The 21,079-nt window shown below is 49.8% G+C and overlaps 1 protein-coding gene across 3 annotated transcripts in view; it reads right to left on the bottom strand.

The window, feature by feature from the left end:
* Positions 1–56: 56 nt before the first annotated feature.
* Positions 57–21,079, bottom strand: part of GRIPAP1 (GRIP1 associated protein 1) — a 23,609-nt gene continuing 2,586 nt past the window's right edge. The window contains exons 4-26 of one of the 3 annotated variants that reach the window (XM_077888649.1): positions 20,122–20,148; positions 19,190–19,297; positions 15,893–16,043; positions 14,661–14,845; positions 14,409–14,456; positions 12,896–12,927; positions 12,743–12,790; positions 12,513–12,612; positions 10,708–10,785; positions 10,405–10,497; positions 9,511–9,645; positions 8,385–8,480; positions 7,884–8,096; positions 7,632–7,745; positions 6,768–6,845; positions 6,542–6,637; positions 6,360–6,416; positions 6,169–6,268; positions 4,520–4,650; positions 2,671–2,793; positions 2,460–2,553; positions 1,523–1,677; positions 57–611 (exon numbers count right to left, since the gene is read on the bottom strand). In XM_077888649.1, coding sequence (XP_077744775.1) covers positions 519–611; positions 1,523–1,677; positions 2,460–2,553; positions 2,671–2,793; positions 4,520–4,650; positions 6,169–6,268; positions 6,360–6,416; positions 6,542–6,637; positions 6,768–6,845; positions 7,632–7,745; positions 7,884–8,096; positions 8,385–8,480; positions 9,511–9,645; positions 10,405–10,497; positions 10,708–10,785; positions 12,513–12,612; positions 12,743–12,790; positions 12,896–12,927; positions 14,409–14,456; positions 14,661–14,845; positions 15,893–16,043; positions 19,190–19,297; positions 20,122–20,148 — 2,355 coding nt within the window. In that variant the 3' untranslated portion in view covers positions 57–518. Of the gene's footprint in view, positions 612–1,522; positions 1,678–2,459; positions 2,554–2,670; positions 2,794–4,519; positions 4,651–6,168; positions 6,269–6,359; positions 6,417–6,541; positions 6,638–6,767; positions 6,846–7,631; positions 7,746–7,883; positions 8,097–8,384; positions 8,481–9,510; positions 9,646–10,404; positions 10,498–10,707; positions 10,786–12,512; positions 12,613–12,742; positions 12,791–12,895; positions 12,928–14,408; positions 14,457–14,660; positions 14,846–15,892; positions 16,044–16,239; positions 16,365–19,189; positions 19,298–20,121; positions 20,149–21,079 lie in introns of those variants that run through there. The other 2 variants (XM_077888651.1, XM_077888650.1) reach the window with 2 other exon arrangements.

Below are 21,079 nucleotides of genomic sequence, written 5' to 3'. Positions count from 1 at the left end.
ACCTCCCCATCCCCAGCACATCCCTCCTGGTTGGAAAGAATGAGAGTAGACAGTCCGTGGGTGGGCCCATCTGGCCAGATGGTATTTTGGCTGCAGCCTTTACACATACACACACATGTTGTTAGAATGCTGAACACGGACTGCGCCCCACCCAACATCCCCAATCCCAAATGCAGGGTAGCCAGGCTTCCAGACATAAATTAAAAAATAAAATAAAATAAAAAAAACAGTTGGTCTCTGGGGAGGGAGAGTTCATGCAGAGATGAAGGCAAAAGCCTCTGGGAGCCAGGGCCAAGAAAGACGAGAAATCCCTGCCCCTCCCCTCAGGATCCCCACTCCCCAGGGGCTTCTGCCCTAAAACAGGGTCACTAACACCAGCCATCAGGCCTTCAACCCCTTTAATGTCCAGTCTCCCAACCTATTTGATTTTGGTGGCAGCCCCATTTTCCCACCACAGCCCAAGGGGATGGTGTCCTGGGGGGTGGGGAGGGGAGGGAGCAGGTACAGCCCGCAGGTCTTTAGCTGGCTTCTCCCGGTTCTAGGTCTGGGTCAGGGGACCCCACGCACTCCTTGCTGAGCCGCACAATTTCCTGGGAGAGAACTTCGATGTCCTAAGAAACAAACAAGCCATCAGGGACTAGAGAAAGCAGCAGAGGAAGCTCCCTCACTAAACTTGGGGTGTTATCCTTCTCACCTCATTAATCAATGCCCAGCTATGTCTAGTCTGGCACAGGAAGGTATCTGGAGAGGCTCACAGAGCCTCAGCAGTGGGCTGGACATGGAAAAGATGTGGGAGGCCGGTGGGGGGAGGGGGAAATAGGGAGCCTCCCAGGTGAAGGGAACCTAGGAATATGGAAATGGGAGCAGATCACCTGCTGTGTGTGGTGTGGCCAGAGTTTACAACCCTCACCTTGCCACCAGTTTTTCTACTTAATGGTAAGCTTACTTCTCAGAGGCAGGGGCTGGGTCTGCATCCTTTCTGACTCCCCCAGAAATGGGGGAAATAGCTGGGGGGTAGGATGGGCAAGTAGATGAGTGGGTGGATGCATGGTGGACCATGGTAGGCAAACAGGTGGGCAAATGAATGGTTCAGAGGACAGATGGAAGATAACAGGTAGGCAGGCAGGTCACTGGGTGGGTGGGTAAAGGTAAGAAAAGGGGTGACTGATGAGTAGGGAAGAGAGAGAGAGAGAGGAGGTATGTCAGGAAATGGGTGGAAAGACATGGGGCAGATGATTAGATGGGTAGGGGGCAGATGGGCAAGTAAGGCAGGGTTGATGGGCAAGTCAGCTGACTGTGTGCACGAACAGATGTGTGGACGAACAGTGAAAGACAAAAGTGAGAGCAAGTGAGTTGACTGGAGGATGGGGAGGTGAGGATGGAGGTGTGCTCAGTGAATGGGGTGGGGGGGGGTAGGGCGGGAGAGGAGGGTTTGGGTGCTGGCAGATGACCCATGGGGCTGAGTGGTGAAGGAGGCAGGTGGTTAGATAGAGAGATGGGTAGGCTGGTAGGCCACACTCGCCTTGTGCAAGTGCATATTCTTGGTGAGTTGCTCCTCCAGCATGTTCTGTAGCTTCTTGTTCATCTCCCGAAGGTTCTCATCGCCTGGCTTCACTAGGTCTCTCAGAACGCTGCCCAGCCCACTGCGGTCTGTGTGGCCTGCTGCCACGGACACATCTGCAAGGGCCCAGGCTGAGAACCACCCCTTCGGCAGAGCCGGAGAGACAACATAGATGGGGCAGAAAAGGGAGACAGAGAGTGGGGGTGAAAGGTGGGGGAGAAGCCGTGTGACGTAGCAGGCAGAGGTTTTGCCATGTGAAACCTGGCCATTGCTTACTGGCTGTGTGGCCCTGAGAAATGGGGATAATCACCAACTAGCAGAGCTAGAAAAATGTCTCTGATAGCATGCAAAACACAGAGCGCATAGTCAGCTCATAGTCCGCGTGGTTCTGATTAAGAAGGGAGAAACGGGGATAGGACGAGGTTTGAAAGAAAGGAACAAAGGAAACAAAGATGGGGAAGGGGGAAAAAGAGGAGATACAGTGGAAGAAGGGAGAGGAAGAGCTAAGGACCCTTGAAGGGTCCTACATGCTGAGGATGAAGACTTCCAGAGGAGACACAGGAGAGACAGGCAGTAGCCACAGTGATACTAGATGACGAGGTGCGACAGAAAGAAGAGATGGGGAGAGGAGAGGAGGGAGAGAGAGACAGAGCCAGGCTGGAGAAAGGAGAATGGAGCAATGATAGATACCCAGACAGAATGGAAGAGTGGAAGTAAGAGACAGACACACACAGGGACAGGCCTGGCCTGCTCTTCCCCACCCCCTCTAGCAGCTGTGGCCTTGTCAGTACTTTTGCTGAGTTGCAAGAGGACAGGAGACAGTGGGGAAGGAGGAGAGGAAGAGGCAGGTCAGAGGCCAGATTCGGGGGAGGGGTGAGGCTGGTGAGAAGGTACTGACCAATCCGGCTGTCCATGACATAGGTCTCAATGATGGCGCTCTTCCGGCAAAGGTCCTCCGCCATGGAGGCACTGCTCACTTCCAGGTGCTTCACCTGCATGGTAGCCCAGCATGTTTACACGTAACAAGGGGCCCAGTCAGACCTCCCCACTCCCCGCCCCAGCCTCCTCTCCAAGGGTGTGCCAAGTGAGGACAAGCAGGCAGATAGCACCTTCTCCTCCAGCATCCATTTCTCTTGCTGTGTCTCTGCCAGGCGCTGAAAGAGCTCAGCCACTTCCTCGTCTGACAGCTCTGCTGGCCGTGGAGGCTGGGCCTGAGGGCTGCTGGATAAGGACTGCAGGGAAAGGATGGGAGAGGCCAGTCCAGGCTTAGTGCTGTTGCCTGCCCCAGACAGGATCAGGGGCTAAGAGGAAGCCAGGGCAGGATGAAGGTGGGCTCTGCAACAGGGGCTGTAGGCAAGTCTCAGCACCCACGGAGACTCTGGGTCTCCCATTGCCTAAAGGGGGACATAGGAACCACCACTTTGGGGCACCTGGGTGGCTAAGCAGCTAAGCATCTGCCTTTGGCTCAGGTCATGATCCCAGGGTCCTGGGATCAAGTCCCGTCATCAGGCTCCACACAGGGAGCCTGCTTCTGTCTCTGCCTCTACCTCTCTCTCTCTCTTTCTCTCTCTCTCTCATGAATAAATAAAATCTGTAAAAAAAAAAGGAACCACCACATTATTTCCTCATTGAGAGGATGAAGGGAGAGGCTGTAGCATAAGAGGTTTTATTTCCAGTTGACAGGAAAACCGTAGGACAGAGGAACAAGCTAAATAATACCACTAGGAAACCAGCAGGAAAACACAACAGGTGGGACACTTTCTGCAGGTCACCTGGTGGGTTTCTTCTACAGGTTGGTGTCATGAAAAACAAAGTGACCACACTAGACTCAAGAGACTTAAAGGACATAAAGCAACCGGATGTGACATGTGCTCTGAAACTGAATGCTGATTTTCATAAAACTAGCAATAGAGGACATTTTTAAAAAAGATTTTATTTATTCATGACAGACACACACACACACACACACACACAGAGAGAGAGAGAGAGGCAGAGATACAGGCAGAGGGAGAAGCAGGCTCCATGCAGGGAGCCCGAAGCGGCCTTGATCCTGGGTCTCCAGGATCACAACCTGGGCCAAAGGCGGCGCTAAACTGCTGAGCCACCGGGGCTGCCCAATAGAGGACATTTTAGGGCCAACCAAAGAAATACGATTAAGGTCTAAGTACTAGATGAGATAAAAATTTAAGAAATTGGGAGGATAAAGATCAGCTGATCAACAGGTTACTTATAATTTCATTAAGGTTTAAGAAAGAAGTGCACCTGGGTGGCTCAGTGAGTTAAAGCATCTGACTCTTGGTTTCAGCTCAGATTATGATCTCGGGGTCATGAGATCAAGCTCCTCGTCAGGTTCCATACTCAGCACAGAGTCTGCTTGAGATTCCCCCTCTCTCTCTTCCCCTACTTGCTCTTTCTCTCTTTCAAATAAATAAAATCTTTTTGAAAAAGAAAGAGAGCAAGATCTAGAAGGGTATTGAACCAAGGGTTTATAGTGGTGATCTCTGGATGGTGAAGAGGTAGTTTCTTTGGATTAAAAAAAACTTGCATGTGTGTGTTTTTAAAATTTTTCTACACGGTACACATACTACTTATGGATTTCCAAATAAAAGTGGCTGGCCAGGAAGCTGACACAATAGACGAAAGTAAGCAAGTGATAATTGTGAGTTGGATAAAAGGACCTCCTACATGATCATGCACCTGCTATAAGCTACATATTTTATGACACCGGGAAAGGTGGAATTAGCTCACATCACAGATGAGAGAGCAGAGGGACAGAGAGAATAATCTGCTTATCCTCAATTTGGCAATCTGAATCTGAGCTGTCAAGCTTAGAGAAAAGTTGCTAAGAAAATGTGTATGCTAGGCCCAGAGAGGCAGATGGCTACAAGGGAGGGCCTAAGGAGGATCCCAGAGTTTGGGTAGGGGAAGCTGGGCTGTCAGCTCTTCCTTGCCCCTTACCCTGGCTGGAACAGTGGAGCTTTCCTTCTCCCGCAAAATCTCCCGGTAGCTGAAGGACGAGACGCTACTGCTGTCCCCAGTCTGGGTCCGGCTGGGTGAGTTCATCTCTGAGAGAACTAGCTCCTCAAGGCCTTGGGTAGAGAAGGAAGAGAAACCTGAGCCCCAATCCCCTAGGGTCCCAGGGCAGCGACTGGCAGGAAGAGGCAGAAATAGATTTGACAGAGATGGAATGAGGTAAAGTAACACTGGGGCATGGGAAAGGTGGAAATGGACAGTATGACAGGAGAGGCAGAAACAGAAAAAAGAAAAGTTGCCTCTCTGGGCAAACGCATCTGCCAGAAGAGAAACAAAGGTGAAGAGGCTGGGAAGGAGTGGGCAGTGTGGACACATATGGGCATCAAGGGATGTATGCACTCAGACTCGGGGTCCATACAAAGAGGACCCAAGGCTGGAGAGAGCCCAGGGGCAAGACCACACGCAGAAGAGAAACCAAGACAGACAGCAAGCCACAGCAGATGAGAGGACACAAGTCCGAGCAGAGACAAGGGGGGGGGGAAAAGATGGAGACAGACATGTAAACGTGACCCTAAATCGGCATTTCTTTATGGACAAGGACCACTGGAATCTGCTTGTTGATTTGTACACTAATGTGTAGAAAACAGAAACAAAACTCCTTTATAAAGGGAGGTGACTTCAGGAGAGAGAATGCCTCAGAGACACAGAGATGGAGTGAGAGATGCATCCATTTTTGCCATGTCACTTAAAACAGGCCCACTGAGCTTGGGTTTCCACTCTTGCAGCTGCTTCCCGGTATCCGGGAGAAGGGCTGACATCCCTTCTCCAAGGATCTCCAGCAAGAGCTTATGGCTGCAGGGGGAGGACAAGGGAGCAAGTTTTCTCTGAGCTTGAGACATGGGAGATGCACCAGAGCCCTCACCACTACATTATATCTATTTATTTAAACATATTTATAGGCCATTTCCTTCTTTAAAAAAGTCCAAAGCAACCCAAGGTTTTTTGTTTTATCTTCTGCCTAGAGTGGCAGAAAGAACATGGATTTTAGCTGAATGTGATAACGCCACAGTGTTGCTATCTGAATGTAAGTCTGTCTCCCTAGCTCAACTAGGAGCTCCTGGAGGACAGTATTTCAGGGGGTTTACTATCAAGGACCCCAGATGTGAGCACATGGGCTCAGTCCACATTTACAGAATGAGAGAATGGATACAGGGGATTTAGAGATACCTGGTGAGGTGTGGGGATGTGCATGAGAGGGTTGTGAAGATCCAGCCAAGATGCAGACAAAAATGGGGGGATGAACGGGAGAGAGAATGTGTTAAAGGGACAAAGAAGAAAATAGCAGCAGAAGAAAAGGAGAGAGAAAGTAGGGAGAGACAGAGAGAGAGAGAGATGGCATGACACAGCACAGAGAGATCAAAACAGAGGAGAGACACGGAAGAAGGCAAGGCAGAGAGCAGGAGAAAGAGAGACAGACAGACCAAGTTCAAGAGGGGCAGAAAGTGCAGGGGAGCCCAGCATAGCAGGTGCAGGAAGCAGCTCTGGCCCTAGGGCCCAAGCCCGCCCCTCGCCCCCGCCCCTGCCCATCGATCCCACCCCTCGCTTGTCCTGCCCTCTGAGTCCAGGCCCCTCACCAGAGCGGCTCTTGCTGTTGGTAAGGATGTCCTGTAGCCGCTCCTGCAGCTTATCGGCCCTTTTCCGCTCCAGGTGTAGCTGCCGCTTGAGGTCCTTGAGCTGTGGGGAATAGGGGCGACAGAGGCAGGCTGAGGCCCAGTGGTCCCACAGGCTGGAGGCAGGGGCATGCTTGACCATCTCCCCATCATACCGCAGCACTGCCCTTCTTTTCCAGGATCCGCTGCCCGTCCACTGTGTCCTTCACCTCCTGTGGGCCAACGAAATGCACAGCTAGAGGCTGCCAGGATGGCTGCATGCTGGGCCTTCCCTACCTCTGCCCTGTGACTACACCATGGCCCAGGGTGTGTCTGGGCCCCTGGAGGGGCAAGTGACCTGTTTCAGGTTGCTGATGGTCTTCAGATGGCAGTCCCGCTCCTCCTGGGCTTGCTGGAGCTGATCCCGCAGGCCCTGTAGCTCCTCTTCCTTGCTCTGCAAACCAGGAGGAAGCTAGGCCTCTGCCTGGGAAACATCCATTCCCCACCCCACCCCCAGGGCTCGGCACCCCCTCCAGAGCCCGGCCCTCCCAGGAGAGAGGAGAACACCATTAGGCAGTGGGTACCTTCAGCTCGCCAGAGTGCTGCTCCTGGCACTGCTTGAGGGCTTCCTCTTGATCCTGCTGCTGCTGCTGCAGAGATTCCTATGGGACAAGTCTCTGTCTGGCCATGGCCCCCTCAGAGGACGGCACGGCCAGTCCAGGGTGCGATGGCAGCAGGGGCCTGCAGGCATGCAGAAGACACCCCCACACGGAGTACTGTGTGCCCTTAGGCAGTACACAGGAGTGGCACATCTAGAGGCTGCGCCATTTAAATCACCAACTGACATGTGCATCTGATTTGGTTTTGTTCTAACAAAATATAACACATCACTTACTGCATGCCGGGAATGTTATAGGGATTTTACGCTCATTGACTCATATTATATCATCTTCCCATAATACCCACATGGCAGATACTATTATTATCCCTTTTTTTATTGATGAAGAAAACAGGCCACAGGCCAGGTAAGTTGCCCACAGTTATTAGCAAGTGGCCTAGCCAGGACTCAGACCCAGACAAATCATGACTCCCTCCAGCCTCTGTGCTCTTCCCTATTGCAGGATACTTCCTCTTAGGTACTATTATGAGTGTTCCCCCAAACTGGCAGTAAAAGTCCTTGTTCAAATAAAATCAGGATATTACAATAATTTCCTGACAGAAGCAGTTTCAGAAGGCAGGGCTGTCTTTTCAAATCTGTGCCTCCAACAGTCTACCTTACTGCTGACTGTCCCCTGATCCCCTGAAGGCTGCTGTTGGAGCTGGTGAGGCTGCAGGGAGACCTGAGTCCAGAGTGTTTCAGAATGTTCTGGGGCCTGACCACCCCAGTCCCCTAGTGTGGCATGGGTGTCACCTAACAGTCCTTGGTGCCTCATTAGGCACTGACTTACCTCGGCCTCCTTCAGGCGCCGTTCAAACCAGCCCTTGGCTCCATCCATAGAATGTACCTGAGCTTGAAGTTCCTCCACCGTTTGCTGGAGATTCTCCAACTCTCGTGTTCGAGCCTGGGAGAAGGAAGACCGTCATGGTGGGGTGGGGCAGGTGGAGGGGTGGGCACCACAGCCACACTATCCCCTAGCCCCATCAGTGATGCTGTGCTCCCTTTTTTGGGGATGGAAAAACATTATCACCCACCCACCCACCTTCTCCTCACGAATCTGCCCACGGAGTTCCTCCTCCTGCCTCTTCTTGTCTTCATGAAGCTCTCGGAGCTCGCGCTCATAGCGGGCACGCACCCCCAGCACCTCCTTCTCATGCCTTAGTCGGACGGCTCCCAGCTCTTCCTTGTGCTGGGACTTCTCCTGCAGTGTCTCCATTGCCAGCTCATCCAGCATGGCCTTCCGCTTTTCGGCACTCTGGTGGCAGGAAGGGGCAGTGTGGGCAAGGGGGGAGGATGCCAGTCAGCTATCCTCTTCAACATCAGACAAGGCCTACCTTGCTCTCTCCAGGCCCCAAGGAATAGGCTCAACTGTGCCTCCTTCCCATAGCCCCAGAACTAGCTGAGTCACTCACCTAGCCACATGGCACTGGTCACTTTCCATCCTTTGCTGTTCCCATGATGTTGGCCCACATACCTGCTCCCTTCCCACAGACTAGGGCCAATCCCTCCCCATCCCAGCTCCCCACCTTCCAGAGCTGCCCACCTTCCGAGCCTCCTGTAGTTCCTGGGTCAGTTGCTCCTTCTCCTGCCCGATTTCTTGAAGCTGTTCTAAGAGCCGACTATTGGCACGTAATGACTCCTAATGAGGGGGACAGAGGAAAGGAGTTTGATCAAGAGCCTGGGGTGGGGGGGCTCCCAGGTGGCTCACTATCCCAGATCCCCAGGGCCTGGGATCAAGCCCTGCCTTGTGTACGGCTCCCTGCTCAGCAGGGAGCCTGCTTCTCCCTCTCCCTCTGCTTCTGCCTGCTGTTCCTCCTGCTTGTACTACTTGTACACACTATCTCTCTCAAATAAATAAATAAATAAATAAATAAATAAATAAATAAATAGGATCTTTAAAAAAAAAAGAGCCTCTGGGAGGCAATTGTCGCCCAGGACACCTCTGGTAGGCAGGTCTCCCTTAACCCCAGTAAAATTGGTATTGTTCTCTCTATTTCTAGATAAGAAACAGGGCAGACATTGCTAGCAATTTCCCCAGCCTTCTCTGCATTCTTCCCTCTGACCCTAGCAAGAAATTTCATAGTTAGACACACAGGGTTGTCAAGGTGACTTTTCCTTGCCTACCTTGTGGTGAGGTGTGAACATATGATTAATTTCCAGATGTGGAAGTGGTGAGGATAACATAGGTTATGCTCAGAAAGGAAAGGGCCATGCTGGGACCATCCCTCTTTCCTCCTTCTTTCCAGATGGAAAACAAACATGATGAAGGGAGGGCCTGGGCAAGCATCCTGGCTACCAAGACAGAAGTCTTGAGTTGAAGGCAGCAATGTGGAAGAAACCTGGGTCATGGCAAAGCCATCATTCCATCCCTAGACAACCCACCTGAACACTTCTATGAGAGAGATCTAAACTTTTATCTTACTTAACCTAATCTACTGTGATTCCAGTTGATTCCATGGACTCAGAAATGGCTATCCTGTCTAACTGCAGAGGCTCAGTCTCAGCGAAGGAAAATATGGTCTGGGACCCAAGGTACTAATAAGTTAGGAGACCAGATTGGAACCCAGATGCTCCCAACTCCACAGTCCTCCTGCCTGCACCTTGTGGAGGATCCCACAGAGCCAGTGTGAGGGAAGTGGGAGAAGCCAGGTCGGAGCTAAAGAGGTCACCTGCAATTGGGAGTTGAGGTCATCTTTCTGTCCCATGAGCTCCTCATACTCAGTCTGCCGCTGCTGCAAATCAGCTGCCAGCCCAGCATTCTCATCTCGGAGTGTATTGAGTTCTTGGGTCTTTGCTGTTTGGATCTGGGATGAACGGGGGTGATGGGAAGCAGAGTGAAAAGCCGTCCCATCCCCCAAGGGCCAGACATAGGGGTTTGAGTCTCCCGGTTCTGGGGAGACAAGAAGGCAGGCGGGAAGAGAGCCAGGAGGAAAGAGAAAGAATTTCAGGGGAGTGGTTATTTCTGGGGAAATATTGATTGGGAAGGGCAAAAGAGACCTTCTGGGGTGCTGAAAATGCTCTAAATCTCGATCTGGGTGGTAGCCACATGGAGATAGACAGACCAACAGGTAGATATGGTTCACTGAATGAACACTTAAGATTAGTACACTTCTTGTCCTTTACTGGAGAGAAACTAGAAAACGCGAGAGAAGCAGGGGTGGGTGGCCAGAGAGAAGAGAGGTGGAAACCATCAGAAAAAGAAGCCGAGAGAGGCACCTGGGTGGCTCAGTTGGTTAAGCATCTGACTCTTGATTTCGGCTCAGGTCATGATCTCAGGGTTGTGAGATCGAGCCCGGCATCAGGCTCCATGCTGGGCATAGAACCTGCTTAAGATTCTCTGTCTCTCTCTCTCTCCCTGCCCCTCACCTCCTGCTGCTTATGTGAAAGAAAGAAAAGAAAGAAAAGAAAGAAAGAAAGAAAGAGAGAAAGGAGAACCTGAGGATCAAACAGAAACAGAGGCAGAACAGCATGAGGTCCAGACTGCCCTGCCCTAATGTGGATCAGAAGCAGAAAGAGATGGGAAATTGGAGAGGGATCAGTGACAGCTCCCAAGTATCCTATACCTGCTCCAGGGCAGCCAGGCTAGTCCTCAAGGCATTGTTCTCAGCCAGAAGTCCTTCCACTTGTTCTTGTGCATCTGCACTCTGGATGGATACCTGGCCCCATCCCCAAAACATGTGAGAGTGGGTCCAGAACAGGGGGACAGGACCCACCCATGGCCAAGAAAGGAAGCACATGAGTGCACATGCACCACTACCATGGGAAACACAATCCCCTGGGGCCTTCCCTGCCTGTACAATACCTGCAGAGGCTGCCCCCCACCTACTCACCCCTCCACCTCCCAGAAGTTGCCCGGTACCAGGTACCTGATCTTGGAGGGCTCGCAGAGCTGCTGCATGCTCCAGGCGCTCCCCCTGCCACTGATCTCTTAATTCCGCCAAGCTCTGGAGGGAACAGGTCAGGGGAACCTGTTACAGACCTCAGCATCTCCTGGGGAGCATGTAACTGTACAGACTCCCTCTCTGACCACCTGATAGCATGTCTCCAGCACTTGAGGGTCCTAAGACTACCCAGCTGTCAGACTCAGGCTCACCCAAATTCTAAGTCATTACCCCAGGGGCCTCAGACCCTGTATTCCAGGTCTAAGAATCTTAGAAAAACACCTAAGCTTGGGCAGCCCAGGTGGCTTAGCAGTTTAGCGTTGCTTTCAGCCCAGGGCATGATCCTGGAGACCCAGGATTGAGTCCCACGTAAGGCTCCCTGCATGGAGCCTGCTTCTCCCTCTGCCTGTGTCTCTGCCTCTCTCTCCCTCTCTCTCTCTCTCCCCCGCCCCCCATGTCTCTCATGAATCAATAAATAAAATCTAAAAAAAAACAAACCCTAAGCTTTTGGGGATTTCAAACTCACCCCACCCTTGATCCGTAGATGGCTCACACTCACCCAGATTCTGGCTTGGAGGCACCAGAATTCTCAGACACACTTAGCCTCCAGAGGCTATAGCTTCACCCAGACTCCTGACCCCAACACCCACGGGTTTCAGATATACTCCATCTCTGTGTCTCTAGCTCCCAAGAGTCACACACAGGGCCCACCCAAACTCAGAGCCCCAAACCCTAGAGGTCTCAAACTCATACAATCTCCTAGTTTCCAGCTCCTAACCACCCCCCCACCTGCCACTTCTGTCCCCAATCTCTGGGAATCTTCAGACACAGGTAACTGAAGACCCAGTTTTACCCAGACTCTGTCCCCAGCTCTCAGGGGCTTAAACCCACAAACCATTGTATCCCTTAATCCAACGGATCTCAGACTCACCTGCCTTAGGAGGTAAGCCTGGAGGCTTTAAAGTTCCCTAGCCCCTAACTCTCAGGAGCCTGACACCCACCTAGACTTTTTAAAAAAATTTTATTTATTTATTCATGAGAGACACACACACACACACACACAGAGGCAGAGACACAGGCAGAGGGAGAAGCAGGCTCCATGCAGGGAGCCCGATGTGGGACTCTGGTCTCCAGGATCACGCCCTGGACTGAAGTTGGCACTAAACCGCTGAGCCACCTGGGCTACCCCCACCTAGACTTTTGCTTCAGTCTCTGGATGTCTTAGATTCACCAATTTTTTTTTATTTATAGTGTCCAGAGGTCTTAGGATCACTCAGAGCAAGTGATCCAACTTTCTAGTTGTCTCAGCCCCACAAAGCAGCCCCCATACCCTGAAGGCCTCAAATACAGTTAGCCTCCAGGCCCACCTGTCTACCCTTGAAAGTTCTATCTATCCAGATCCCATAGGTCTTAAAGTCACCCAACATCCAGGGAGTTCAGGTTCATTCCAGCTCCTGGTCCAAGTCCTCAGTGACCACAGATTTCTCCAGACTCCTGTCTCCAATCCCCCAGCAGTTTCAGATTCATCTGAACTTGTGGTACACAGCCTCCAAGTCCTCAGCACCCCCTGAGATCTTTGATTCATACAGACTCAAAGGCTAACTCCTAGAGCTCTCGGGGCTCCCTAGTTCCCATTTTCCTAGTTCCTGGAGGTCCCTGGGACCCACCCAGTCCCTATATTTCCAACACAGGAACTACTGGATTCCCCAACTAGTCTCTGTAGACCTCAGTGTTCCCTGGACTCCCAGCCCTGGCCTCTATCCCAGCAATCCCAGAATCCAGCTGTTCACCTGATTGGCAGCTTCGAGTTCTTGCTGCAGCTTCTGAGTGCGAGCCAACTGGGCTTTGAGATCAGCTTCCTTCTTCTGCTGCAACTCCTCAATCTTATTCCTGGGGATGATGGGGGGCATGGTGACCATGCCCTGAGGCCCTATCTCCCAGCTCTGCCTCTGTGGTCTTCAGACAATTCTGCTGGGCACTGTCCCCACTGTCTGGATATACACCCACCCCTGCTAGTTACCGGCTGTCGTTGAATAGTGTCTCCTTTTCTGTCTGCAGACGGCAGAAACTGGGCACAGAGAGACAGACATAAATGGGTCAGTTCCACAAGCTGGTTTCCCAGCTGGTCCCCCCGCAAGCCCCTGCCCCTGTCTCAGGAAGCAAAGAAATTTACCTTTCTTGTTTCTTTTTCAGTTTCTCAGAGAGCTTGGGAAGGGGTGGGGGTACAGACAAGTGATAACATTTTAGTAAAGACAAAAATAAATTTAGTAGTTATAGACATTTTTCACTAAGTCCTTTCCAGAAGCTTGGAGTTACTTATGTTATCTTGTGGAATCCTCAAAACAGTCCTGAGAAGCGAGGACTACTGGTTTTATAAATGGGGAAACTGAGCCTCAGAAAGATTAAGTAATTTGGTTGCCCAGGTGGTCAATGGCAACAACATGATCTCCACCTAGCTCCCTCAGGCTCCAAAAGCCAGCATTCATGCCCCCAACATATCGACTGACAGCCACATCATAGAATGGCTAGGGCAGGGGCACCTGAGTGGCCTAGTCAGTTAGGTGTCTGCCTTTAGCTCAGGTCATGATCCCGGGGTCCTGGGTTCAAGCCATGCATCAGGCGGGGAGTCTGTTTCTCCCTCTCCCTCTGCCTGCTGCTCCCCCTGCTTCTGTTTGCTGGCTCTATCTAAGACATAAATAAAAATCTTGGGACACCTGGCTCAGCGGTTGAGTGTCTCCCTTTGGCTCAGGGCGTGATCCCGGAGTCCTGGGATCGAGTCCCACATCAGGCTTCCTGCTTGGAGCCTATTTCTCCCTCTGCCTGTGTCTCTGCCTCTCTCTTTCTATGTGTCTCTCATGAATAAATAAATGAAATCTTTAAAAAACTAAAAATAAATAAAAATAAAGTAAATAAATATCTTTAAAAAAAGAATGGCTAGGGCAGAAGGCCTAGAAAGCAGGATCATTATTGTCTGCCTCATCACTGGGTCTCCAGTTCCTAAGAGCCAGTAGTCTAGGGATGCCTGGGTGGCTCAGCGGTTGAGCGTCTGCCTTTGGCTCAGGGTGTGACCCTGGGATCTGGGATTGAGTCCCACATTAGGCTCCTTGCATGGAGCCTGCTTCTCCCTCTGCCTAGGTCTCTGCCTCTACCCCCACTCCTTTCTGTGTTTCTCATGAATAAATAAATTAATTAAAAAAATTTTAAGCTTGTCATTTATTTATTCATGACAGACAGAGAGAGAGAGAGAGAGAGAGAGGCAGAGACACAGGCAGAAGGAGAGGGAGAGAAGCAGACTCCATGCAGGAAGCCTGACGTGGGACCCGATTGTGGGTCTCCAGGATCATACCCCAGGCAGAAGGCAGCACCAAACCACTGGGCCACCAGGGCTGCCCTAAATAAAATATTTTTTTTAGAAAAAAGCCAATAGTCTATAAATGCTTGGATGGATGGATAAACCAGGAGAGCTGGGAGGACACAGGAGGGAGAGATGGGGCTTGCCATCCACAAGACAGAGGAACCACCTTAGTTTCTTCCATGTCGAAAGCAACTCAGATATAAATGTGAGTTTCTCCATTTCACAGATGATGAAACTAAGGCTTTGACATGGAGTAGGTACTCTGCTCCTTATACCCTGCCAGGGGAAGCATGGTAGGTGGGGAGAAAGTCCAGGGAAAGCTCAGCCCTACCTTAGCAAGCTCCTCCTGTAGTCTGGATGTTTCAGCCTGCTTTGAGCTCTGTGGGGAAGGAGGAGGGAGAGAGTTAATATCAGCAAAAGGGGAGTTAAGGCTTGTGCCTTCCCCTGCCCTCCTGCCCCACTAATCCATCAGCCCACGAGTTGGTGATGTTGGTGATGTCACAGACATCTCCATGTGACCATAGGCAGACCTAGGGCACCTGCCTGCCTCCTGCCACCCCAGCCCCAACAGGGTCAGACTCACCTCCAAGCCTTGCAATTGCTCCCAGAGCAATCTCTTTTCTTCCTTCTCCATTTCCCACTTCAACTCCACTTCCGCCAATGGCATGGGGGCTGGGACGGTGGAGGCTTGGCCCCCCGGGGGGTCTCCTTGGCCCTCACTGGCAGGTTGGGATCTCCTAGCCTCTTTCCCATAGCGCTCTTGCAGGGCTGGTGGGTAGAACATAAGTATATGATGGGTGAGGTGGTCTCTGAAGACCCTTGCCATGCTTCAAGTAGATGGAAAAGTGGGCCTTGGACCCCTCAGGTAGAACAGACCCTGCCCCAAATGACCAAAAGCCAACAAGACAAAGGCTCAGCCCCATCCACACTCCTCATAAATCTTTTAGGCCCTACGGGATCCCTGAGTGGCTCAGTGGCTTAGCGCTTGCCTTCGGCCCAAGGTATGATCCGGGAGACCTGGGATCGAGTGTCACATTGGGCTCCCTGCATGGAGCCTGCTTCTCCCTCTGCCTGTGTCTCTGTGTCTCTGTGTCTCTGTCTCTCTCTCTCTCTCATGAATAAATACAAAAACCTTTAAAAAAATCTTTTAGGCCCCACCATCCACTGAAACCCCGTCTACCATCAAATCAGTCCAAGCTGGTTTCCTGAGCCCCACTCCCTGCACCCCAGGCCCCACCCATAGCCCTCCAAGGTGCCGCCTACCATCCTCTATCTGCTACTTACAGCTGAATTCTATAACCTCCTAATCCTCAACCCAACCTACAAAGTCTCCCTCCTGATCACCGAAATACAACCCACCACACAAGCCCCATCTACTCTCCAAACATCCCCACATTGGGACCCTCCCACACTCTACCAAGGTTTCTTTGAGCCTTCATCCCAGACCCCATTGACAATCTGGGCTCAGAGTTTTCTGAAAGTTCCTTCATTCACTTTCTCTGTTTAGCAAACAGCTCCTTTCTGATGTTCAATCTGCTAACCTGTAACATTTGGTAGGTACCAGGCACTGAACCCAACTCAGAAAGATACCACTCATCATCTGAACTCTACTGGAATCTTCCAGGTGGCAGACATAACCACAAGCATTCTGTAGATGAGGAAGCTTTGGCTCAGAGGTGAAATGGCTTGTCTGAAGTTATACAGAGGTTCATGGCAGGGCCAAGCCTCATTCTGAAGCCCTACCCCTTCCTCCAGGGGGAAACACCCTGCTCAATCTCCGAGGTTCCCGCATCCCCAAGAGGGGCCTGTTTATACCTGCCACATTCTTCTGCAAGGCTGTGTTCTCTGCCTGCAGCCTCAGCAGCTCACCATCCACAACACTCCCGGCTGGGGCAGCGCCTGCCCTGGCAGCTCCATCCTTCAGTTGCTGGTTCTCCCGCTCCAGCTGCTCCATCTGGCTGCAGAGCTGAGCAGGGGAGGAAGGAGAAGAGAAGCGGGGAATCAGAACAATATTTGCTGCAATATACATAGTGCTTGGCTAATGCACCTTACAGTTCACGTAATTCCTATAATGCCCGTGATGTAGGTGCTGTCGATACTCATTATCCCCACTTCACAGATAAGGACGCTGAGGCACAAATATCAGATAACTTCAAATTCACCTATCTGTTAAGTGGCAGAGTCAGAGGATTGAGGACATTGAGAATTTTCTGCTTGCCCGATGCCAACCTCATAGTCGTAATCCAAGACCCCAGGCAGGCTCCTACCAGAAGCTGCTAGTCCAGGATGTCAGCATCACAAACAGGCCCACTGACAGACCTCTTCTGTGAGGTGGGAGAGAGTGTCTGTGTCTGGGTGCCTGGACACCACAGACAGCTTTCAGGACATTTCCAAAGGCAGTGCTGCCCACAGCCCCTCGTCGTCAGCCCTCAGCTTTGGAGAAATGTACAATGCAAATAAAACTAGGCCAGCCCCTTGCTCAACTCCTGGGGTTCTCACAGCGGTCCTGACAAGATCCCCTGTCCCCATTTTCAAATGAGAATACTGAGGTTCACAGAGAATTTTTATTCTCTTGCCTGGGATATTTTCTACCCAGAACACTATTCCTTTCATCCAGTTATTCACATGATTGGCTCCTTTGCGTCCTTCAGTGCTCTGCTCAAATGTCACCCTTGAAGTATTTCCCCAACATAGAAATTCCGACACTCTCTAGCACAGCACTCTGCTCATTTCTTCCTTACCTAGTACTAATTGCAATTAAATTGACCAAGTAAAAAAAATAAATAAAATTAAAAAAAATAAATTGACCAAGTATGTTTTAATTTCTTAAAGCTCTGCAAATACTTGGATTATAGATTGTGATTGACAATTACACTCTGTTCTATAACACCGAGTCACAAGCACAGATTCTGAAACCAGCCTGCTTGGTTTCACAGCTAATAAATGGCTGTGAACTCTGCCATTTATTAGCCATGTGGTCTTGAGACAAATTACTTCATCTCTCTGGGGCTTGGTTTTCCTTATCTGCTCAGTAGGGATACTAATGATATCCCACTGGCTCATTGTAAGAATAAATGAGTAATGTAGAGCACATTGAATAGGACCTGGTAGGCAGTAAGCACTGTGTAACTGTCAATCGTCTGTACCATTATATTTTTAAGATTTTATTTTTAAGTAATCTCTATACTCAATATGGAGCTCGAACTCACAACCCCAAGGTCAAGAACTGCATGCTCCTGAGCCAGCCAGGCACCTCTATTATTTTTTTCTAATGCATTATCTTTCTCCTCATCCCACATTCAGAATGTAGGCTACCCAAGAGTGGGAGCCATGTTGTGCTGTTCACAACTATTTCCAGGACATAAAGCATGCCAGGGCTGCTCAGTAACTATTTATTGAAGAATAAATGGAGCTGAAATATTTTGGCAAGAAAGTGGTAGAGGCAGGCCTGTGAGCACTTCTGGTTCCCAGGAGGAGGAGGGGGATTATGAAGGAGGTTCTATACCTGGGCCAGTGCCTGGCTCAGGGCAGGTGCTGAGAAACACAAGCTGGATTGATGGAGGAATGCCTGTCTTTGCCTCATCCTAAAAGAACCACAATATCATTGAGGCTGGAGGCAGGAAGCAGTGAGAAGTGAGGCAATGGGGTCAGCTATTATGTGAGAACCAGGGGCTCTGAAGAGTCAGGGTCAAGGACCCACTTGGAGCTATTGCTTAAAGGAGTGATGCGGTAAGGCCTGCAAGTCAGGAGAACCTCTAGGGCATAAGGTGGTAGGAGAAACTAGAATCAAGGAGAACAGCAAGAAGGCTGAGGGAATAGAACAGATAAGAGGTAGTAAGGGCTGAGGTAGAGCAGGGCCACAGGATGATTCTGAGATTTTTAGGTAGTCAAAAAATATTTTAGAGGGAAAACGAATCAGTAATAATAAAAGAATATTATGAGTCGCTAATACCTACATAGCCAATACTACTACAAAGCTCTGTTATAAGTTGTTTACAGATATTAATCCATTCAATCCTCATAAAAGTCCCTGCAATGCGGGTGGCATCATTATCATTTCCAATTTAAACATCTTGGAAACAAGAAGCAGGTAGGTCAAGTCACTTGCTCAAGGTTACAGTTAGTAAAAGGTAGAGCCAAGAGTTTAATCTAGGTCTAATGGCTCTTAACTATTAGTTATTAAATCACCTCTTTTGAAATTGTACCTGTTTAAAGGTTGTTTTCATATTTTGTTTTTTAAGATCTTAAGTACTACATTCTCACATGGAGTCCTGAAAATACCATTCTTGTTGCCATAAAGATTTTTTTCCTTAAATAAACACTAAAACCTTAGAGACTTATTGACCATGGACATAGAAGATAGATAAGGAAACAACAACAGACAATATCTCTAACTCCCCAGTAGGTTTAGAAACAGCCAGGACACTATAATCATTGAAGAAATAGAATTATCCAATCCGGGATGAATTATCTAGAAGAATTAGAACCCCAGAGTTATATCAGATGAAGGGAAAGGAAGAGCAAAGGGAAGCAGCTAAAACATTTTTCTAGGGGATCCCTGGGTGGCTTAGTGGTTTAGTGCCTGCTTTTAACCCAGGGTGTGATCCTGGAGTCCCAGGATTGAGTCCCGCATCTGGCTCCCTACATGGAGCCTGCTTCTCCCTCTGCCTGTGTCTCTGCCTCTCTCTCTCTCTCTCTGTGTGTCTCTCACGAATAAATAAATAAATAAAATATTTTAAAAAAAATAAAATAAGACATTTTTCTGTCTCATGCTAAGCATAGGAACTTTACCTAAGACCCTCCAATAACCTGGAACTCCCTAGCATCATCTCCCAAATATACACAGGGGGACTTGAAGCTTAAAGAAAGAAATGATTTTGTCTGGAACCAGCTGTTGTCAAGGCTTGCAGCCTTCTAATCCCAGCATAGTGAGTGGCCCCATTTGTCAAATCACCACCCCCCAGCACAGATCCAGGATCTGCTTCAGCACCATGGACAGTGATCCAGGGCCAGCCTCTGTCCACCACCTTCAGCTGCCCTTCAGCTTCAGCCCAGGGGCCCCTACCCCTCGGATCCCCCTGGATCCCCCTCGGTTGTCCCAGGCACCAGCACCTTGCTGAACTCTGCCATAAGCGTGCTGTTCTGCAAACGAAAGTCCTCCTCTTGGCTGTGAAGCTTTGCCTGCAGCATCTCATTTTCACTCAGCAGCCCCTCGACTTCCTGCAGTGACAGACATGGGCCAGGTCTCGAATAAGGACAGAAAAAATGGAGAGACAGGGCAAAGAAACAGACAGGGAGAAAATGACGGTGGAGGGTGAGAGGAGGAACGTAGGGCCCAGACAATGAGATGGGAGAAATCAGGAGATACAGGGAATGAGAGAGACAGACATGAGAGGGTAGAAAGAAGGGAAGATACACATGGGAGGAGAGAGGGACACGAGGGGAGACAGTGGGAGGAAAGAGAAGGGGAGACAGAAAGAGGCGAGAGAGGAGGAAGAGAGAGAAGGAGAAAGGGGGATAGGGAAGGAGAGAGGGATGGAAGAGTGAGAGAGAAAAAAGAAAAGGCAGGAAGAGAGATAGGAACAGAAAGATCAATGGGAGGGAGAACAGGACAGAAGGAAGAGAGAGAGGGTCAGGGAAAGAAATGAGTCAGGAAGAGACAAGGAATGGAGAGGGGAGAAAGAAACAAGGAGTCAGAGAGAGAAAGAAAGGGAAAGAAGAAAAGGGAAATGATGACAGATGGGAACAGGTGAGGGAGAGAAAAAGTGAACGTTGGGGAGAGAAGCAAGAGTCAGAGAGGAACAGGAAGGCAGGCATAGAGAGCCTCAGAGAGGACAGCCAGAAAGGGAGAAGGAATGACAAAGAGACACGGAATGAGACAAACACAGGAAAATAAAGACAGACATACAGACACATGGCAGTGAGGTAGACACAGATGCAAGTGCACACACAGAGAAAGAAAGGCCAGTACCAGGAGATCCCAGCATACAGAAATATCGTCCCTCAGACTTCCAGACACATTCACCCACCATGGGTCCCCTTACCTGAGCTTTCTTGCTCTTGCTCAGTGCCTAAAGGTGAGGGGTGGGAAGAGAGATAAGGTGAACAGAGATGGACTCCCTCACTAGGGTATGGAGACATTGTGGCAAGTGTCGGGGGTGGGGCAATGATGATTGGTTGGGGGATGTGTCTTCAACCACAGAATTTGCATGAAATATATAGTCCACAGGAATAATGAGAGTGAGTGAGTGAGTGAATGCATCCTGCTTACACGCTTTCCTCTAAGCACTTGAGTATTCAACCTTAGTATTCAATACTAAGCACTAGTATTCAACCCTTCATGGGCTGATTCTCTAGGCTCAGAAACTGTGGGTGCATTGCTACAGTGGTCCAAATGCATCTACGTGGATCCTTCTCATGTACCATGAAAACTGCTGTTCCTTTGCTGAGCAGCTGAGGGCACTGCCATGTGGGGCAATCAGCACCCCACCACAGAGAAGCCCAGCTTCCTGACTGCCAGATTTTCTGTACCATATATTCCTACATCTAACAAATATTTATAGGGTACATAACACTGAACTGTGTGTAGGGACAGAGCAGTGAAGAAAGAGACAAAGGAAAGCCTTTAATGCCTTGAGGGACCATAATAGGTTATATGCTATTTCATCTTCAGACCATCTGAGAGGTAGGTCTAGTCTCACTTTACCAACAGGACCAGGAAGGGGATGGGATGTGAGAGCACAAGGTAGAAGTGTGAGTGAAGAATAGAAGGTAGATTCAAGGCAGATTCACCTACGGATGTTACTATGTAGTTAGAAGTCAGTGAATGAGACTGAATAATTGAAATAGAAAATGCATTAAGAGTAAATTAAAATCAATTGATAATTAAGCAGGATTAGATAAAATTAGCAAACTATAGAGACTTCCATGAGAGCGTTTTGAATGACTAATGGCAGCATGTACCATTAGGCCTGCTTCCCTGTAGGTGTTCACTGGATAGAT

The sequence above is a fragment of the Canis aureus genome, chromosome X (genome assembly GCF_053574225.1).
Source record: "Canis aureus isolate CA01 chromosome X, VMU_Caureus_v.1.0, whole genome shotgun sequence".
NCBI lineage: Eukaryota > Metazoa > Chordata > Mammalia > Carnivora > Canidae > Canis > Canis aureus.
This window is presented reverse-complemented; position numbering and strand designations above follow the sequence as displayed.